Source organism: Kogia breviceps, chromosome 12 (assembly GCF_026419965.1).
Source record: "Kogia breviceps isolate mKogBre1 chromosome 12, mKogBre1 haplotype 1, whole genome shotgun sequence".
Lineage (NCBI taxonomy): Eukaryota > Metazoa > Chordata > Mammalia > Artiodactyla > Physeteridae > Kogia > Kogia breviceps.
In genome coordinates, this window is record NC_081321.1 from 95360579 (window position 1) to 95382176 (window position 21598).

The window sequence follows — 21598 nt, forward strand, 5'->3', positions numbered from 1 at the left end:
TGCTTATTAACCACTTGTATATCTCCTTTGGAGAAATGTCTCCTCAGATACCTTGCTCATTTAAAATTAGATTATTTGTCGGTTTACTATTGAGTTGTAAGAGTTCTTTATATATTCTAGCTACAAGTCCCTTATTAAAGATATGATTTGCAAAGATTTTCTCCCATTCTGTGGATTTTTTCACTTTCTTGATGGTGTCCTTTGAAGCACAAAAGTTTTAAATTTTGATGAAGTCTAATTTATCTATGTTTTCTTGCTTGAGCTTTTGGTCATATCTAAGAAGTCTTTGTCTAACCCAAGGTCATGAACATTTACCCCTATATTTTCTTCTCAGAGTTTTTGTTTGTTTGTTTGTTTTTGCCACGGGCCTCTCACTGTTGCGGCCCCTCCCATTGCGGAGCACAGGCTCCGGACGCACAGGCCCAGTGGCCATGGCTCATGGGCCCAGCCGCTCCACGGCATGTGGGATCTTCCTGGACCGGGACACGAACCCGTGTCCCCTGCATCGGCAGGCAGACTCTCAACCACTGCACCACCAGGGAAGCCCTTCTCAGAGTTTTATAGTTTTAGTTATTTCATTTAGGTCTCTGATCCTTTTTTTAAAAAATATTTATTTATTTATTTAATTTTGGCTGTGTTGGGTCTTCGTTGCTGCACGTGGGCTTTCTCTAGTCCTGGTGAGTGGGGGCTACTCTTCGTTGTGGTGCATGGGCTTCTCATTGCGGTGGCTGCTTCCCTTGTTGCGGACTTAAGTAGTTGTGGCGCGAGGGCTCTAGAGCACAGGCTCAGTAGTTGTGGCACACGGGCTTAGCTGCTCTGTGGCATGTGGGATCTTCCAGGACCAGGGCTCGAACCCATGTCCCCTGCACTGGCAGGTGGATTCTTAACCACTGCACCACCAGGGAAGTCCTCTGATCCTTTTTTTTTTTTTTTTTTTTTTTTCTTTTTCCTTTTGTGGTATGCGGGCCTCACTGTTGGGGCCTCTCCCGTTGCGGAGCACAGGCTCCGGACGCGCAGGCTCAGCGGCCATGGCCCACGGGCCCAGCCGCTCCACGGCATGTGGGATCCCCCCAGACCGGGGCACGAACCCGCGTCCCCTGCATCAGCAGGCAGACTCTCAACCACTGCGCCACCAGGGAAGCCCTGATCCATTTTAAGTTGGTTTTTGCATATGGTGTGAGGTAGGAGTCTAATTTCATTTTTGTGTATGTGGATACTCAGTTGTCCCAGCATCATTTGTTGAAAAGTCTATTCGTTCCCTCACTGAATTGTTTTGTCACCCATGTTAAATATCACACATCTCCATTTTAAGGAAAGCAGGCCTTAAACAGTAATTTCTACATGCAGTTAGTACAATTTACAATTCCTGGCAAGTGAAGGCAGCTTTTTTCCTCTGGTCACAGGCCTGTGGTTTGAGGAGACTTGCTGTCCAACATGAATTCCTAATATTCGATAGAGGCAAAAAAAAATCAGATTCTCTCTTGAATAGCACGAGGGCTGGGTGCCCACAGAGAAGGTAAGTGACCTACCTCGATCTGTTCTCCTAAAGATGTTGCAAAGCTGCCCCAGGTCTCCATGTGACCTGATGTGTTGAAATCTCTGGGGCCCAGAGTGGTGGTGGTGGTTTTAGTTTTTCCATGTTTATTAAGAAAAGATATTTAACCAAACACGTCTTGGAGCTGCAGTTTATAAGAATATGACATATATTAGGCTTTTGAAATCTTATAAAAAGCTCTTGACTCAATTACTATATGTGATACCATTCTTAAACTGTTTAATGTATTTTTATTTTACTGTATTGTATTTTATTTATTTTTTGAGGAACAAGAGCCCAGTTTTTTTATTTGATCATTTCTTGCATTTGAAGTACTCCTCAGTGACATCCTTGGCCTGAGACTCTTTGCCATAGTCCTAAAAAAAAACATATGCGATTTTACTAATATTTGGCAACTCCACTAAGTTGTTAGCACTAGTTATAGCAAAGCTTTAAAAAATTAGCACATGTCTTATGAAAATGCTTCCCATCATTAAAATGTCTTCTAGCCATTTTCAGGGGCCTTAATGACTTCAATGTTTTTAAGGCCTGTAACATGGCTTTCCTCTTGCCAGCATTTTCTAAATTTCTGCAGAAACACATTCGGGTAAGCAGATTCATTGACTGGGTTTGTTTAACATATTTTTAAATTGTGGTAAAATATACATAACAGAAAATTGACTTTGGGACTTCCCTGGCAGGCCAGTGGTTAAGACCTCCACGCTTCCACTTCAGGGGGCATGGGTTCGATCCCTGGTCAGGGAACTAAGATCCCACGTGCCTTAGAGCACAGCCAAAAACAAACAAACAAACAAAAGCCCAGAAAATTGGCTTCAACAAGTTTTAAGCAGTTCAGCCGTGTTTTCATTCACACTGTTGTGCACCCATCTCCACCATCTAGAAATTTTTCATCTTCCCAAACTGAAACTTGTACCCATTAAACACTAACTCTCCATCGCCCGCCCCTCCCAGCCCCTGGAAACCACCATTCTTCTTCTGTCTCGATGAATTTGACTCCTCCTGGGGCCTCACAAAAGTGGAGTCATACTATGTTTTCTTGGTTTGTTTTGTTTTGCTTTGGTCTGGCAGTTTTCACCTAGAATAATGTCTTCCAGGTTCCACCCTCTTGTAGCACATGGCAGAATTTCATGCAAGTGTTTTTACCTCAGCTGCTTTCCCACTCTTCCTTGGGATTTCCATGAAACTTAGGATGTATCCCTACCCATGAAGGTGATCTCGTTTGTCTTTCTCTCAATCGGAAGGAGGCTGTGGCCTCTGGGTTGCCTCACAGCTGACGGGCGTCCACTGCCTGCCCACAGGCGTGACGGCCACCGCTGCCAGGCTGCCCAGGAAGCACTGGGGCTGAGTGGAGCCCTGGGGTCAGGGATCTCGGCCAGTATTGCTGCTCCCCTCCCCTCTTCCCACCTCTGTGCCGGGGGCTTTCACTTAGATCCCTCTACTAGCCGTTCATTCACCCAAGATTTACGGAATGTCTAACGTGTACCCGGCATTGGGCGAGGCCCAGGAGATACAGTAAGGTAAGACAGACATGGTCTCTGCCTCCCTGGAAGTTATAATCCAGTGAGGGAAAGGCATTCAATCATCAACTATACAATAAATAAATGTCTGGTTACAACTGTGATGACTGCTGTGAAGAAAAAGTACAGGACACAATGCAAATGTCCAAAGGCAGGGTGCCAGGTGGGAGCAGGGGACCTGGGGTGGACTCAGAATCCACGGACTGACATGGCGGCTGTGCCTGACGCTAGAACAAGAGCCACAGTCCCTGCACGCACGGCATGCCAGGCCTAACGGGAGGCTGGGTGGACTAGGCTCCCCTTGGTTTTGCGTGTCCAGCACCCCTCTGCTGCCTGCTCCTTTGCGGAATTGCTGTTCCCTTGTCCAACTGTGTGTCTCCAGGGGCTCCTCTTTTGGGGTAGGGGATGTCGGGTAAACTGAGCTTTACTTCGGAGGGAAGATCATGACATGTGCAGAACACTGGACCCCAAACCTTTGAGATGTCGGGCCTTTGTATTTTCATGGCATTTGAAGTGTCCAAAGTCCGAGAATCGCAGAGCCATCAAAAGAGATAATGAAGTCCCGAGGCAAGATGGGAAAGGTGCGCTGATGACCCTCCCCCCAAAAAAGGCAGGGTTTCTGATCTTTTCTTCTTCTTGGAATACGGAAAAAGGCATTGGCTAGATCAATAACTGCATACCAGGTGTCAGGGACTGTATTTATTTTCCCCAACGACTGCTGCCAGCCGCAGCGGGTCCTCAAAGTGCAGCAACAATCGACGAGGGGGGGTAGGGAACTGAACGCACCAAGGTGTGGGATCAGAAGGGCACGAGCAACTGATGGTTGCAAGGCAAGTTTAATAACAAAGCGTAGCCGTATATATACACCCCTAAAGCAGGGAATTTGCTTAGTCACGCCTTATCGGCATCAGCTGGTTGATTGGCTTCTCGGCTTCTCCCTCAAAGGCACCAATTTCCCCTCCAGGGTTGCTTTTCCTAGCTTTAGGGAACAACCAGGGACTCCCAGTAACTGAGCAGGTCCCTGGAGCGATTTGGCCAAAGGCCATCTCCTTTTTTACGTTCATACCGTAAAGTCCAGGATGCAGACCAAGGAGAGTACAATCGGGCCCTGAGGCTTATGAGGGTCTTAATGGCGCCTTCCTCAGAGGGCAATGCTCGCCACATTTCCCCCTCTTTTATTTTTTAAAGCTTGATAATGCAATTTCAACCCATACACCTCCTGACGAAGAGCAGCTAGACGGCCAACAATAAAGCATAATAAACAAGGTAATGCAATTAACATCAGCAATACACATGACCCCATGGTAATCAATCCTGTGAGTCCATTTTGAAACCAATGCATTGGGTTTAACCATTGAAGATGATGCAAGAGTCCTTGAATTAATTGTTGGGGCCCGTCTTCTTGTAGATGAACTTCTTGAATTGCTTGTATTTCCGCATTAAGTTTTTGTATGTCCAAATTAATGTGTCCATCAGTCCATACACTTAAAAAGTGCATTTTTACTTTGTTCCAATCCCAGTCAGTTTCATTATAAGCGTGTTGAGTCACACAAATCCAAGTATATTTAGCATGGCAAATCAAACGCATTTTCAATTTTAAAGCCATAATTTGGTCTCCTAAACCTATGAGAGCATTTTTTAACTCATCAACCTCAGTTTTTAGTTGAGTATCAATATGACTTTGTAATGCTAATGCAATACTGGTATTTTTAGACAATTGATTAACATAATGTGCTTGTTGTACAGTTTTACTTAATGCTAAACCTGCGGTAGCGGCTGTGGCTGTTAAAGCGGCTAAGGCTAATATGCTACATATTAATATTCCAATGAATCGTTTAGGTCTTTTTAAAGCTTCAGATAATTCTAGCCAAGCTTGCATGCTAGTACTATGATACCATGGTTCAGAAATATTTACAGGCAGCATTACATAGGAAGGTTGTTTTAACATCATAACAGAAAAAGTTCCTTTCATAGGCAGAATGCAAGTACTAAAAATACAATTCTGACAAGTTATATTATATCCTAAGGAACCAGAAGTAAACTCAATCTGTAAATCTCCTATTAGCAAAGCATATGAGGGTGTAACACAAGTAATAACCGGTTGATAAGAATAAGACCATGCAAACTTCCCAAAATCCCAATGCTTATAAAAAACCAAAATATTATTAGTAACAGAAAATGAAGAAATTAAAATGGTACCATTATTACAATTTAAGGTGCACCAGATTTGAGAATTCAAAATCAGATTGGGGAAAATCAGAAGGAAAAAAGGAGGGAAACTTCAAACTTGTAACAGCTTTAACTACCTTTAAACTATGGCCGGCCAGTAAAGTCCCTTGTCCTCCTACATATACTTCAACACAAAAATAGTATCTTTGACTTTGCAGCTTCTATTACACACTGCTTGGGCAAATTTTTCTTCAAAAGGTTCTATGAACTGATAAAGTTTTTCACCAACGGATATGGCTTCTGTATACTGTCGGACATGATACAGGATGACTGCTTGATTGTAATACAACATACTGTTTTCAAGATCATCTAATCCATCCATTTCTTCAACAGCCGAGTGCACCTGATTCTTCAGCTGGTTAAGTGTCTGTCTTAAACTATCTGTTGTTGTCTGGTTACTTTTGAAAAACTCAGCTACTGCCGTATTCAAAATTATTTTATAATCATCTTTGTTTATATCTTGTAGGCAGGCAAGATGTTGCAGACAGACAGCATAATTTCCAGCTGTGAAAGCCTGGAAAGCACTGGGGGACAACTCCTTCTCTTGATCAGTGACCTCAGGTCGCTCCTTGGATACTTTTTGTCCCATATTTTTTTACTTCTGACTATTGCCCCGAGTTACTATCAACTTTACTATGTGGCCACACTTTCACTCTTAACTCTGGGGATTCACCTACCGAGATTCAGACGTCCCTCTTGTCAGGTCCCTGTTCGGGCGCCACTTGCCGCCAGTCGCGGCGGGTCCTCAAAGTGCAGCAACAACCGACGAGAGGGGGTAGGGAACTGAACGCACCAAGGTATCTACATCCCCCTAAAGCAGGGAATTTGCTTAGTCACGCCTTATCGGCATCAGCTGGTTGATTGGCTTCTCGGCTTAGTCACGCCTTATCGGCATCAGCTGGTTGATTGGCTTCTCGGCTTAGTCACGCCTTATCGGCATCAGCTGGTTGATTGGCTTCTCGGCTTCTCCCTCAAAGGCACCAATTTCCCCTCCAAAAGGGTTGCTTTTCCTAGCTTTAGGGAACAACCAGGGACTCCCAGTAACCGAGCAGGTCCCTGGAGCGATTTGGCCAAAGGCCATCTCCTTTTTTACGTTCATACCATAAAGTCCAGGATGCAGACCAAGGAGAGTACAATCGGCCCTGAGGCTTATGAGGGTCTTAATGGCGCCTTCCTCAGAGGGCAATGCTCGCCACAAACGACTATACCACATCTGAAATAGCAGCTGCAATTGGAGTTACCACATAATTATGTTTACAGTAACCCGCTGGCATTCCCTGACACCCATCTGCCTTCTCCACTGGCCAAACTGAGAGTGAAGTGGGAATGTGATAAAACCACCACCTTGCATCTTTAAAGGCCGTGATGATACCATCAATCTCTTCAGTCCCCCAGGGGGTGCGATATTGCTTTTGGCTTATCACTTTTGTAGAGAGGGATTTCCATTTGACTTCTCTCCTCATCAAATCCCTTCCTCTGCCAATCCAAGAGCCAATACGGTAGTTCTGCCAACGGCTGGGATATTTATTCCAGCTATAGAAGTAGGGGCAGGGAAACAAATAGCTTTTGAGGTCCACGGCGACTACTGTTAAGTCATTCCAGTCAAACTCCATTGATTACTAGATCCACCTTAATTCCCACTCTGACCAGGAGAGCCAGGTGGCTAAAGTCAGAGCTCTGCTTATCAGACCTGGAGGTTTTTTCAGATATACAGGTCCAGTAGGAACTTCGTGAAGGGCTGGTCATATATTTTGGTTTTAGAGACTCCATGATCAATTAGCGGCATCAGCCTCTGCAGGGCAGTCATCTGGGTAACTCCACGGGCCCCGCCCATTATAACAACCGTGCTCACTTTCCTCTGGAAAGTGCTGCTACTTGGTCCCTCCCACCCCAGGGTCTGCACATCCCCACGGAAATAAGGAAGCCCACTTCAACTGCTGCTTTTCCCACCAGCAGCTCCCACCAAGGACTGCTTAGAGGGGCTGCTACTGCCCCTCCCAAAGAACTTCTCAAGGCCGTGGTTTTCTGGGGGATCAACCCTGGGTACCAAAAAATATCATGTCCATTACATTCTGTTAGGGGGTTGGCTTTATTCTGGAAGCAACTGGTCAGGGACTGTGCTGAGCAGGGTCCCTGCGGCAATGGATGGAATATAAACTAGGTGTGGCCAAGAGGATTTGAAGAGGTGCACATGGGCATCCAGGAGGGATGCTCAGCCCTAAGACGGTCAGTGGCGAGGAGAGTGAGATACGGTTTGAGTTAGTCATTTGTAGTGAAAAGGATGCTGAGGATTCTACCTGAACGCCTCCTCAAAGAGGACGTCCTTTACTCTCCTCTTTAAAGGACCCCAGTCACTCCCATCAGCCCATTCGTTCGCTACCACACAAGTCATCTGCCATTGTGGACTGACTGTTCGGCCCCTCCACCAATCCCACACCTAACATGCAAAGGCCAGAAATCTAAAACTTACCCAGATTCCCTTGCCACTCAGTCACGGTTTCAATTTCTCCAATCAGGCAGAGTCATTTTGCTAGTGCAGGGGTGGCGTAGTTCAGGAGCCGTGCTTTTAGAAACACCTAAATCCCTTCATGATTAAGTTACCTGGACTCGTCTGGATCTAAGTGTTGAGCAGGATATTTTGTTTACTTATTGGCTTGCTTGTTATTATCTGTCTCTCACCATTCTGTCGTTGAAGCTCCTCGATACCAGGCACTTGTTTGTGTTTCTTTTCACTGTATCGACAGAGCCTAGCACAGTGCCTGGTATATAGCAGAGGCTCAAGAATGATTTGCTGGATGAAAGGATGGATGGATGGGTGGGTGGATGGATGGAGGTCGGAAGACTATGGCAGCAGCGAAGTTGATAATGCACCTTCTGTTGGCTTTGTCTTCTTTCCTGTCTTGTTGTCCCCACTCCCTCACGGCTGCTCCTTGGTTCATCTCTCAGAAGAGCCACTTGCACCTAAGTCCTTTTCTCAGGACAAGGGCTAAGGCCTGACAGAATCTGCCATTCTGCTAGTTCCTCCTGCTACTCTCCCCTTTGCTCTACTATAGCCACAGTTCTCCAAAGACACCCAGCACACTCCTGCCTCAGGGCCTTTGCACTGGCTATTTCTGCTGCCTGGAATGCTCTTCCTCCAGATATTTCCAAGCACGCTTCTTTACTTCCTTCAGGACTCTTCCCGAGAGACCTTCGTATGTAAAGCTGTAACCTCTCCCCCTCCCCCAGTATTCCCTGGCCCCCTCACCCTGCTTTAAATTTTATAGCACTGATCACCAATATCATAGATTGTCTTTTTTTTGGGGGGGGTATATTTTCTGCCTGCTCCCCCACCCCCAACTTAAAAGTAATCATCACGAGGACAGGGACTCAAGGACTTTATTGTTCTTTTCACTGCAGAACCTAGAACAGTGCTTGGCAAGTAGTAAGTGCTCAATAAATATTTGTTGGAGGAAGCAAATAAATAAATAAGACTGAAGAAGTATGCATGGATCAGACTGTGGTTACCCTGAACCCCCGGCTCCTGAGTCCGGCAGCGGGTCTGGTGGTGGCTCTGGGCTCTGAGGGACACTAGAGGCTGGCAGTCGGATGCCTATGCCGGGAATTCACTCAGTGCTTTGCCCTCTCAGCCTGTTCCTGATGATCTCTTTGGGGGTCTTCTGAAACGTGTCTCAAGGAGTTCCAGGTAAAACCTCAAGGACCTAAGAGCATCTCTCTAGGCCTGGTCCATGCTGATCCTGGGCAGAAGGGAGTTTGTCCCCTTCTGGTCCCCGAGACCCTGGCCATCACCAAAGTGGGTGACCTGAACGGCCTCTGAGTGCCTGCAAGGGCTCAGCAGCCAACAACTCCTCGGTTTCTGAAGGCTGAAATCCATCGGGGCGCTGGGAAGGGGCCGAGGGTGGCCCGGGGGCAGGCGTGCCGTGGTCCAAGCCTTCCCTTCCCAAGCTCTGCGCCCAGCCACCCCCAGCCCCCGGCCCGGTGGCCCAGGCACCGGTACCTGGGGTGAGGGGCTGGCCGGGCTCCTTGCCTTTGCAGAGTCTTGTAGCCTCACGTGAGGGAAGCAGCACCCCCTGTGGCGCAGGAGACGCAGCCCACCTGCCAGAGGGAAGGAAGCCCCGTCTCTGATGGGGACGCCTGAGTCCGGCTCCGGCCGCTGGGCTCTGCAGGCAGTCGGAAGCTGGAGCTGCTGCGGGCGCAGGACCGAAGAGGTTAACACGCATCTGCCTCCGAATGTTAATGTGTCTAGGTGATGTCAGTGGGAGCCGGGGAAGGAGTGAGGGGAGAGCCGTGGGCAGAGGAGGCAGCGGAGGCTGCCGGGCTGCCGAGGAAGACACCCCTCCAGACGGCGGGGCCCCGGGGGGCCGGGGCTCGGGACGCAGCGGGCGGCGCGGGAGGCTGCCGCGGGCTGCGTGGGCCGACGGGCGGGCGAGCGGGCGCCGGCGGGATGGACCTGGAAGTCTCGCTGCTGCCCACCGGCCCCAATGCCAGCAACACCTCGGATGGCCCGGATAACCTCAGCACGGCCGGTGAGACGTGTTGCAGGGGAGTCCTCCCTCCTCTGCGCCGGGGGTAGGAAATGGGAAGATTTCACCTCTGAGCCAAACTGCCGGCGAAACTTTACGACGGTTCTTGGGGATAAGATGTGCAGTAAGCTTTGCCCGGAGGGGCAGGGGGAAAGGGGGGCGAGAACGAAACGGCAGGGGCAGAGAAGAGGGCAAAGACACACTCGGAAGTGGCCGGGGATGGTGGCCAGCCGCGAGGGAGGCAGGGGAGAGCTGCCGAGGAGTTCCAAAGATGCTTTGCAGAAAATATTCCAGGCTAGGAAAGCAAGCAAGAGAAGCTGGAGGGTGGGATGTAGGGAGATAGCTGGAGGCTCACGCATTCACTGATCCCTTTGGCTTTTCGCTCGAACTACGTGTTATGGGGTCTGAAACATCCTTACTGCCTCCTCGGAGAGACGTGGGAAGGGATAACTCACAGAGATGCGAGGACATTTCCAGAGCTAAGATGCCCTGGAATTCTAGCTTTGAAGGATAAGGAGGAAGAAAAAAGAGGAAAGGTTTGCATAGAGAAAATTCTCGGGGCAGCTGGGCTGCAACACACAGCTTCAGTCTCTGGTCACTCAGGAAGCCTGGGAAGCCCAGGCTCCGAAGATAGGGACCAAGGAAATCCCGGATAGGAACCCAGGAGGGGGGAGGGCTGTGGGCCTGATGGGCAAAAGCCTCCAGGAGACAGTCACCCACAGAGATGCCCAGGAATCGGCACACAGCTTTCAACCAGCGGCTCCTGAAATGAAATGATCAGGGCTGCAAATAGGAAAGGAGAAAACACACGCACGCACCCACACGTGCTCACACATGCACACAGTTTCATGTCCTGCTGGCTGTTTTGATGATGTTTCCTGGTGAAGCCCAGAGGCCCACAGAACAATTCTCTGCAGACTGCTGTGGTTCTTGTCTCTGTGACTTCCGAGAAAATGCAGGAGGCAAAGGACCGCTCCTTCAACAAACGGGTGGTGCGGGAGACTCTGATGGGAGTGGCCAGGGAACCGGTGCAGGAGGGCACAGGGGCACGATTAGCAGCCGTGTGGGCAGGGTGTATGGTAGGGAGGATTCCAGATGAACGGTGGGCCCTGAGCTGAAATGGCAGGAGGATGAGTGGGGGGCAGGCTCACGGCTGGAGGCTGAGCACGCCAGTCTCTGAGGTCAGTCCTCAGAGAGCAGAGTCCGTGTCAGATGGTCGACGCTCGCCCCTTCTGTCCCCAGGGCTGCCGCCTCGCACAGGGAGCGTCTCTTACATCAACATCATCATGCCTGCGGTGTTCGGTACCATCTGCCTCCTGGGCATCGTTGGGAACTCCGTGGTCATCTTCGTGGTGGTGAAGAAATCCAAGCTGCACTGGTTCAGCAACGTCCCCGACATCTTCGTCATCAACCTCTCGGTGGTGGACCTCCTCTTTCTCCTGGGCATGCCCTTCATGATTCACCAGCTCATGGGCAATGGTGTCTGGCATTTCGGAGAGGCCATGTGCACCCTCATCACGGCCATGGACGCCAACAGCCAGTTCACCAGCACCTACATCCTGACCGCCATGGCCATTGACCGCTACCTGGCCACCGTCCACCCCATCTCCTCCACCAAGTTCCGGAAGCCCTCTGTGGCCACCCTGGTGATCTGCCTCCTGTGGGCCCTGTCTTTCATCAGCATCACCCCCGTGTGGCTCTACGCCAGGCTTATCCCCTTCCCGGGAGGCACCGTGGGCTGTGGCATCCGCCTGCCCAACCCACACACTGACCTCTACTGGTTCACCCTGTACCAGTTTTTCCTGGCCTTTGCCCTGCCGTTCGTGGTCATCACGGCCGCGTATGTGAGGATCCTGCAGCGCATGACATCCTCCGTGGCCCCCGCCTCTCAACGCAGCATCCGGCTGCGGACAAGGAGGGTGACCCGCACGGCCATCGCCATCTGCCTGGTTTTCTTCGTGTGCTGGGCGCCCTACTACGCCCTTCAGCTGACCCAGCTGTCCACCAGCCGCCCGACGCTCACCTTCGTCTACCTGTACAACGCGGCCATCAGCTTGGGCTATGCCAGCAGCTGCCTCAACCCCTTCGTGTACATCGTGCTCTGTGAGACGTTCCGAAAACGCTTGGTCCTGTCGGTGAAGCCGGCGGCCCAGGGGCAGCTTCGAGCCATCAGCAATGCCCAGACGGCCGGTGAAGAGAGGACAGAAAGCAAGGGCACCTGACGCTTCCCCTGCCCCCCTGGGCACTTCCACGTCAGGGCACCACGGCAGACCATGGGGAAAGACGCTGAGAGAAACCGAAGGCCGCTCTGGGAGGGTGCAGGGAGGCTGGGTGGTTACAACTAAACACATTCAACGGGGCCCACCGATTGCTCAACGGAGCCAGGTTTGGGGGCCTCAAGCATCAGAAATCTCCTTCGGAGAGCAAGACGGACCTTTGGGTTGAACAGAAACTGAGCAAGAAGATTGGTTGAAATGTTCAGTTGAGCCCTACATCTGCTAGCTCCCAAATGTCTTTTTCCGGAGAGAAGACGTAGAAGGCCTCTTGCCGGGTTTATTTAAAATCGGGCAGGGCCAGGGCGTGAGCTGCGGTATGGACACGGGCCCCTGGGGAGACGCGAAAGGTGGTGCGGCCTCACCGCCTTTTCCTGTCTCTCATCGGTGTGATGGAGGGCAACCTTTCTCCCAAGCTGGAGGCTGATGAAAAATAAAGCATGTGGTCTCTCCATGTTCCAGCATCCTGTGTCAATTCCCCTTTATCTCTAGGCGATGCATGTGTATGTGGGGGGCGGGGGTGGGGTCTGAGCCCACGGAGGTAAAAGCCCAATTTGCTAAGAGACCCACTTATTGGGAATGACAAGGCTACCCGGGATGGGTGTGGGTGAGGGCCTTGAAATTAAGAAAAAGGGGGAGGGTCAAGGGGGCTCTTGCAGTAGTGGGCTCATTCTCTTCGGGGGGCACGTGTGTCAGTCACCAGATCCAGAGTGAGCGCCCATCAGGGTCCTGCACATGCAGGGGTCATTCTGAGGCCTGGTGTGTTTGGCAGCATTTTTTGGCTCTAGCCCTTTCTCTCCAAAATAAAAACGAATAAAGGAAAATCTCCGTCCGCACCTCTCTGGACGCTCCCCTATAATTGCTCCGGCTTGGGGGTGGGCGTAGCGGTGGAGGCAGGCGGCCGAAAAGGAAAAGAGGGGTCGTTTGGCCGTGGAATCTAGACCTTGGTTCAGGCTGCATTTTAGGAAGCAAGAAGCAGGGGATCTGCTTGTCTAAACCCATAGGGAGGATTACTGTGAATTCATTAGACTGAAATTCCGCTGCCAGTCTTGTTCTCGGGACTCAACTTCCTGTCTTCTGCTCAAAAGCACTTGGTTGTTGCAGTGCCGGGCCCTCAGGCCAGCGTCCCACCCCGCCACCTCCCCTGCTGAGTCACAAGTCGCAGGGCTGGCTTCTCGGGGCAGCCTGAGCCTGAGCCTGCCTCTTGCTGCTGCTAAGATCTGCTGAGAGCCACACTGAGCAGGAAGATTACAGACGGGGCCGCTGGGCGGCGGCCAAGGCTGCTGCTTCTCAGCTTCTTCACGAGCAGAGCCAGGAGCCAGGAGTCCTGCGCGAACCGTTCACTCCGCAGGCGTTGATGAGATAGTGGGAGCAAATTGTGAGCTCCTGACTTGTATAATACTTGTATTATACAGCTATTAAGAAGAAAGAGGAGCAACTTAGGACTCACATGAAACAATCTCCAAGATATACTGGGAAGTGAAAAAAGCAAGGGGCAGAACAATATCTATAGATGAAAAAAGGGTATATGAACTTCAATGCTTGTATATACCCTAGATCACTCCTGAAAGGAATCATAAGAAACTAGTAATAATGCTTACTTTGGGGGAGGGGAACTGGGCGGAGGGCAATAGAAGTAAGAGACTGACTTTTCATTATACAACCTTTTGTACCCTATAATTTTGTACCACAGGAGTGTATTACATATCCAACAGCATTAATAATCCAGTAAAAACATGCAAGCAAAAATAATCTAGGGGCTTCCCTGGTGGCGCAGTGGTTGAGAGTCCACCTGCCGATGCAGGGGACACGGGTTCGTGCCCTGGGCCAGGAAGATCCCACATGCCGCAGAGCGGCTGGGCCCATGCGCCACAACTGCTGAGCCTGCGCATCCAGAGCCTGTGCTCCGCAACGGGAGAGGCCACACAGTGAGAGGCCCACGTACCGCAAAAAAAAAAAAAAGAAAATAAAAATAAATAATAATAATAATCTAAAAGGGGGGCTATACAAAGGGGCTCTAAATTGACACTACTTTATGATCAAGCTCAAGGACAACATATGGATTACCTAAAAGAATGGAAGGCCTGCACATCCGCCCAGCTTCAGTCCTCCATGGAATTCATTTACCCAGTGTGTTCTCCATTGAGACTCTGGTGGGCAGAAGAAGATCTACATTCATTGCTTTCCTCATCAACTGGAAAATTCAAAAAACTTTCACACACACACACACACACACACACACACACAACCTGTTAGAACTAATAAATATAGCAAAGTTTCAGGATACAAAATCAACATAAAAATTGGTTGTTTCGATACACTAGTAATGAAAAATCCTAAAAGGAAATTAAGAAAACAATTCCATTTACAATAGCATCAAAAAGAATAAAATCCTTAGGAATAAATTTAAGCAGGGAGGTGAAAAACTTACATAATGAAAACTACAAAATGTTCCAGAAAGAAATTAAAGAAGATACTAATGATTGGAAAGACACCCCATGTTCATGGATTGGGAGACTTCCTGTGATTAAGATGTCCATGCTACCCAAATTGATCTACAGATTCAATGCAATCCCTATCAAAATCCTGACAATGTTTTTTTGTAGAAATTGAAAAATCCATCCAAAAGATCATATGGATCCTCAAGGGACCCTGAAATCTTGAAAAAGCAGAACAAAGCTGGAGGTTTTACACTTCCTGATTTTAAAACTTACTATAAAGCTACAGTCATAAAAACAATGTGGTCCTGGCATAAACACAGATATATAGGTCAATGGAATGGACTAGAGAGCCCAGAAATAAACCTTTGTAAGCCCTTGTATATGGTCAAATGATTTTCAACAAGGGGGCCAAGATGATTCAATGGAGAAAAGACCAGTATTTTCTTTTTTTATAAATTTATTTATTTATTTCTTTTCTATTTTTGTCTGTGTTGGGCCTTCGTTGCTCCGTGTGGGCTTTCTCTAGTTGCGGTGAGCGGAGGCTACTCTTTGTTGCAGTGCACAGGCTTCTCATTGCGATGACTTCTCTTGTTGCGGAGCACAGGCTCTAGGCGCGTGGACTTCAGTAGTTGCAGCACGTGGCTAATTAGCTGAGGTTCATGGGCTCTAGAGCACAGGCTCAGTAGTTGTGGCGCACGGGCTTAGTTGATCCGTGGCATGTGGAATCTTCCCGGACCAGGGCCTGGACCTGTGTCTCCTGCATTGGCAGGTGGATTCTTAACCACTGTTCCACCGGGGAAGTCCTGATCCAAATCTTTTTTAAAGGTATTTTGACTTCTAGTCAAACTTCAGTTTAAATAATGAGTTTCAGAGGAAGAAGAAGTCAAAGGCTGTGTTGCTGTTCTTGGAACACTGGTCATTAAACCAGGACGAATTCTGCCACCGAGTTTGTTTTCTTTACTCCTATGCCCTGTACTCCTCCAGAGTCACATCAGAAAGAAGAGACTTTGATTAACTTCCAGTTATTCCTTCTCCACCTGCACCCCCACCCCCATGGCCTCATCTCTAAGTGAACACAGCCTGCAGAGAGGAACAGCCTGAGCACGGCCAGCTGGGGGCAGGGCCGGGACTCTTGACTCCCACATCCCATCACTGAGCTGATACTGCTGCCCTGGGCTTCCCCCATCCCCAGATGCTGCAGGTGTTGGCTGCTAATGGCTCACACCTGCACCCTCCCCTAAATGCTCCCTCTTGGCTGAGGAGATGCTAGGAGGTTATGGCCACCCCACAGCCCCTTGCCTTTTGGGGGGAACCACCTCTGTGAGACAAGTTATGCTCCAGAGCTCCCCAGGGGGTCAGGCTGAGGCTGGACTTCTCCTGAAACCACATCTTTCCCCTACAGGTTTCTCCTGAGAGCCCTCCCTCGATAAATCCCTTGCACGAGCACCACAGTCTCAGGTCCTGCTTCTCTGGGGCCTAACTACAGCACTCGCATCTGCTTGCTCTTTTTTTTTTTTTTTTTTTGCGGTACGTGGGCCTCTCACTGATGTGGCCTCTCCCGTTGCGGAGCACAGGCTCCGGAAGCGCAGGCTCAGCGGCCATGGCTCACGGGCCCAGCCGCTCCGCGGCACGTGGGATCTTCCCGGACCGGGGCACGAACCCGTCTCCCCTGCATCGGCAGGCGGATTCTCAACCACTGCGCCACCAGGGAAGCCCTGCTTGCTCTCTTTATAAAAGCATGGTGTTCAAAGTGATAGGGACAGAGTAAAGGGACAAAGTCGGTGATTAAATAGTTAATCCCACTAGGGGATTGTAAGTAAAGAAAAAAGCATGGGAGACCCCTGTAAATTAATGATCACTCAAGAAAGCAGGTTTGCTTAACCACAAAACCAAGCAGGCTTGCTTAGCAACAAAACCATGCAGCAGAAGTATGAGACACGCCCCAAGACAATAAAACAATGGTGGCATGAGACCCACGTCCTGCCCAGTGAGCTCAGTATGTTAATGATTCCCAGGGCACGCTCCTCTGCACACACTAAAAACAAAAATATAAGGAAAGGGTGACATTATGCTGAAAGCGGAGACGATTTACCATATTTTAGTACATGTTACTACCTTTTTGCTCATTTCTGTTGCACCATGACAGTCCCAGCTTGACCGTGGAGGGACAAGAAAACTCCCCCAGCTGACGTGGAGGAGGAGCTGATGATGGAAGCTTGACATCTACTCAAGAGTGAGGAAGAAGGTGGTCTTCTCCCACTCCTCACTTTTCCTTTGATTATAAAACTGTAGTCCACTAAGTTCTCGGGGCACGGCACCCTCTGGCCCACCCGCTTGTAAGCCTCACAAACGTTCTAATAAGTCACTTCTTCTCTATCACTTTGCCTCTTGCTGAATTCTTTCTGTGCTGAGACATAAAGAACTGGAGCTCCTCGGGGCCCCCCCAAGATGCATTTCTGTGGTTTCAAAAGGGTCCCTCCAGGCAGGAGTTCGGCCCTCCTGCTTTTCAGTTGTCAGCTCCAGCTTGGAAGCCCTCCAAGCAGTGTTGACCTTCCACCAGACAACCATCTCTCACATGCGCGGGAGGGGTCTGAAGTGGGCTTGTGGGTGTGGATGCTATCGACCTGAGCACCCCAAATGGCTCCCCCTCTGTCCTGGTGACGTCAGTGGGAAGCCCATGCCCCCATCTGGCTTAGTTTCCAGGGCTGCCGCAACGAAGTACCACAAACTGAGTGGCTCAAAACAACAGAAATGTATTGCCTCATCGTTCTGGAGTCTAGAAGTCCAAAATCAAGCTTTCGACAGCAGCATGAACCCTCTGACACTTGTAGGGAAGAATCCTCCCTTGCCTCATCTGGCTCCTGGCGTTTGCCGGCATTCCTTGGCTAGTAGGTGCATCACTTCAATCTGCCTCCTGTCATACAGCTGTCTTCTCCTGCGTGCCCCTTTTCTTCTCATAAGGACACCAGTCATATTTGATTAAGGGCTCACCCCAATCCAGTATGACCTCATCTTAACTAACTACCTCTGCTACAAACCTATTTCCAAATAAGGTCACATTCTGAGCTACTGGGGGGTAGGACTTCAACACATCTTTTTTTTTGGGGGGGGGGTGTCACACTTCAACCCATAATCCCATCTCTGCCATTTTTTAGCTGTGGGATGCCACAAGTCAGGTAACTTCTCTGCTTTGGCTTTTTCAGCTGTAGAAATGAAAACACCAGGGTGCTGAGGCTGGAGAGAGGGACCCATGGGGTCACGTTATGTCCATTTTCCACCATGGTGAAGCTCTCCCGAGCAGTGCTCTCTTGGGTCCCCATAGGCTGTAGTTACTGCCCCCCACGCCGTCCCTGCCCCCAGCAGCCTCTGCCTAGGAGAGCTTAGATCTGCCCTGGAGGTGTGTTTTGTATCAATAAAAGATTATTGGAGACTTTCAGGAAGTCAGGCTTCAGGGGCCATTGTTTAAGTGCCACTGCCTGTGACTGCTTGATTAGCAACAGGGGTGCCAAGAATATATTAGGTGGATGACCTGGCTGAGTTGGACACACACACAAAAAGGCTCAACACAAAGCCCTTTCTGGTCTAACAATGACTCTACTCAATCCATCTTCTCCAGGCAATTTCCTGCTGCCAGAACCAAGCTGTCTCCGGTCTCAGCCTCCTGCTGCTGCAGGGCCTTCATGTTGGACTCCGGCAAAGGGGCAAGTGCTCAGTAGTTCTCTTAATCGATGCTGTGACAGGTCCTTTTGCTGACAGATCCTGGCACCTGTCTGCCTTATTCAGGGTAGTACAGCATCAAACTGAAATTGTCAGCTGCTTCCAGAATAATCAATTCTTTTCCTGATCGAAATCTCAAAGCTTGCACTGATTGTAGTCAGTCTAGAATGTGTGCAGGTCATTTCAATAGGCTGTCTCGGGCTTCCCTGGTGGCGCAGTGGTTGAGAATCCGCCTGCCGATGCAGGGGACACGGGTTCATGCCCCGGTCCGGGAAGATCCCACGTGCCGCGGAGCGGCGGGGCCCGTGAGTCATGGCCGCTGAGCCTGCGCGTCCAGAGCCTGTGCTCCGCAACGGGAGGGGCCACAACAGTGAGAGGCCCGCGTAATGCGAAAAAAAAAAAAAAAAACCGCTGTCTCCTCCCCCGCACCCCACCCCCAGCTCACCAAAACAAAGGCAAGGGAAAGACCAACTGGAACTTTAGATTCTCACCTTGCAGGACTTTCTCGTCAGTCATCAGTGCTTCTCAAATTTTAAGGTACAAACGAATCACCTGGCATCTTTAAAAAAGGCAAATTAAGATTCTGGGTAGGTCTGGGTGAGGACTGGGAGATTCTGCATTCCTGATGGGCCCCTGTGTGATGCCCAAGCTGCTGGTCCACAAACCACACTTTGAACAGTGACGGACATCTACCTGGTCCCCCTCAACGAAGTCCATAGATAGGCCAGGGAGGTGACAAGCAACAGGACCAAGGTTCGCTCTGGTTGCTACAGGAGCACCTAACTGCCCGGGGGCGGTGGGGGGAGCTAACGGAGCCCTCCCAGTAAATGCGCCAGAGTGAAGGGGGCCACAGGATCTGTGCTTCTAGAAAGATTGCTCTGGAAGCTGCCTGCTGTGCGGACAGTGGGAAGGAGGGGCCCGACTGAAGGCGCAGAGGCCACAAGGAGGGTCTTGAAACAATCAGGACGAGATAAGGACAGGAGAAGGTCTGAAGCAGCAGGGCTGGAGAGGAGGAGGAGGGGAGGAGACGTGTAGGAGGTGGGGCAGAGGAGCTTAATTCCCCGGCTGTGGGCGGCGATGCAGGAGGATGCAGACCCATCTCGAGACCCCTAGGTCTGACGGGCGTGAGGACTGAGAACTAGGGGGCCGGGGGCAGTGACCTTAGGAGGGGAGAGGAGGTGCAGGGAGGTGAATGAGGAAGGGGACATGGTTCACCACTGAACGGGGTTCCACTGAGAAGGCTCTGTCCTGGCTGCTCTCAGTGGGAGGCAGGTGGGAAGAAGCAGGGGCCACGTGAAAAGCTCCTGGTGGGTGGAAGCACCCGGGGCTTCTTGGCAAGGAGTCAGTGTCGCCTGGTCTGCTGGTTCATCAAAGGGAGCCCCAGGTGCCCAGGCAGCAGCCTGCAGCTGGACACAGGATGTCCAGGACACCGTCACATGCATCACAGCTATGGCCTCTGATGGATGACCCTGGCCTCTGCTCAGGTCCAGGGTTGAGTTACAGATTTTACCCCTGTCACCCCCTACTTTCTACTGTCCTTCAGTGTTTCGTTGTTTATCTCATTACTCTTAGCCTTTCTACTCTTCTAATATAGGCATTTAAGGCCATAAATTTCCCTTGAAGTATGGCTTTTATAGCATCTCATAAGTTTTTGGGGGTTTTTGTGGCTGCGTTGGGTCTTAGTTGCGGCATGTGGGTTCTTTTGTTGTGGCATGCATGCTCTTATCTGCAGAGCACAGGCTTCTCTCTAGTTGTGGTGCCTGGGCTCCAGAGCACACCGGCTCAGTAGTTGCGGCCTGCCAGCTTAGTTGCCCTGGGGCATGTGGGATCTTAGTTCCCCATCAGGGATTGAATCCGCATCCCCTGCATTGGAAGGAGGATTCTTTTTTTTTTAAAAAATGAATTTATTTATTTATTTATTTATTTTTAGCTGCATTGGGTCTTCGTTGCTGTACACGGGCTTTCTCTAGTTGTGGTGAGCAGGGGCTACTCTTCGTTGCGGTGCGCAGGCTTCTCATTATGGTGGCTTCTCTTGTTGTGGAGCATGGGCTCTAGGTGCACGGGCTTCAGTGGTTTTGGCACATGGGCTCTGTAGTTGTGGCTCATTGGCTCTAGAGCACAGGTTCAGTAGTTGTGGCTCACGGGCTTAGCTGCTGCACGGCATGTGGGATTTTCCCAGACCGGGGCTCGAACCCACGTTCCCTGCTTTGGCAGGCGGATTCTTAACCACTGGACCACCAGGGAAGCCCCAGCATCTCATAAGTTTTAATATGAAGCATGCCCATTGTCATTCAATTCTGAATAATTTTGGTATCCATTATGATTTATTCTTTGACCCATGAGTTATTGCAAGAGGTGCTTTAAAAGTTTCAAATATATGTTTTAAAATTGATCTCTTATTCATTTCTAACTCATTTGAATGGTGGACAGAGAATACGGTCTATATAACACTGATTCTCTGAAATTTGTTGAGACTAACTTTAGGCCTTGTATGTAGTTTATTTTTGAGGATGGCCCACATGTACTTGAAAGAACGCATAGCCCCTAATTTTGGTATATGATCTACGTAGTCACGCACGTGCTCAACAAATCCCTGAGTGCTTGCTTTGTACCAAGCACAATTATAGGTAAGGGGCTGCAGCAGTGCAAAATAGATAAGTCGCCCAAGACTTTCATTCTACGAGGCTGAGGCAGGCAAAGAACAAAATAGTAAATAAAGTACAATAATAATTGTAAAAGTTTGGATAGTTCTTACTATGTGCCAGGCATTGTTCTAAATTCTATATTTATATGGACTCATTAATTCTCATAATAACTCCATTAGATAGGGACTGTTATTACTCCCACTTTAGAGCTGAGGATAATGAGGTACAGAAAGATTAAATACTTTGACCAAGGTTCTATAGTTAATAAGAGGCAGGACTGGGATTCAAATCCAGGCAGTCAGATACTGGAATATGAGAATCAGAATGTAAAATAAACTTACATAAAATTTTACAAAAGAGACAGAATAAAAATGAGCAAGAGACTATTACAAAGTGAGCAGACAATTTTAAAGAAAAAGAATTAACTAGAACTTTTAAAAGTTAAAAAATATTGTGGGTGGCTGAAGCTGGAGCTTATAGACAATATGAAGAGAAAATCAGTGAATTGGATTTGAGGCTATTACACGGTGTACAACACAGAGAGACAATGAGATGAAAATGTCAAAGAGAGTAATGTCAAAAAGTGAGATAGTCTAATGTATGTCTGCTAGAAGTCCAAAAAGAAAAGACAGAAGAGAATGGAAGAGAGGAAATATTTGAAGAGATAAAAGCTGAGAATTTACAGAAAAATGCACATA

At 49.3% G+C, this 21598-nt stretch overlaps 1 protein-coding gene and 1 non-coding gene across 3 annotated transcripts; one reads left to right on the forward strand and one right to left on the reverse strand.

Moving 5' to 3' along the window:
- Positions 1–2035: 2035 nt before the first annotated feature.
- Positions 2036–2165, reverse strand: LOC131767524 (small nucleolar RNA SNORA33). Its single transcript, XR_009338732.1, has one exon. It is a non-coding gene; the product is annotated as a small nucleolar RNA SNORA33 (small nucleolar RNA).
- Positions 2166–9473: 7308 nt separating this feature from the next.
- On the forward strand, positions 9474–12553 carry MCHR1 (melanin concentrating hormone receptor 1). Of its 2 annotated transcripts, none has more exons than XM_059081093.2 (2): positions 9474–9827; positions 11067–12553. In XM_059081093.2, the coding sequence occupies exons 1-2, from the start codon at positions 9551–9553 to the stop codon at positions 12044–12046; spliced, it is 1257 nt and encodes a 418-aa protein (XP_058937076.1). In that variant the 5' UTR covers positions 9474–9550; the 3' UTR covers positions 12047–12553. The 2 variants fall into 2 exon arrangements, with proteins under 2 accessions (XP_058937076.1, XP_066866370.1); XM_067010269.1 differs by lacking the exon at positions 9474–9827 and adding an exon at positions 9869–9948.
- Positions 12554–21598: the final 9045 nt, after the last annotated feature.

What these genes read in the sequence shown, in the direction of transcription:
- MCHR1 (XM_059081093.2), top strand. Translation starts at nt 9,551, where the DNA reads ATGTCAGTGGGAGCCGGGGAAGGAGTGAGGGGAGAGCCGTGGGCAGAG. An exon ending in GGATAACCTCAGCACGGCCG is followed by an intron (nt 9,828 to 11,066) that starts GTGAGACGTGTT and finishes TTCTGTCCCCAG; the next exon opens with GGCTGCCGCCTCGCACAGGG.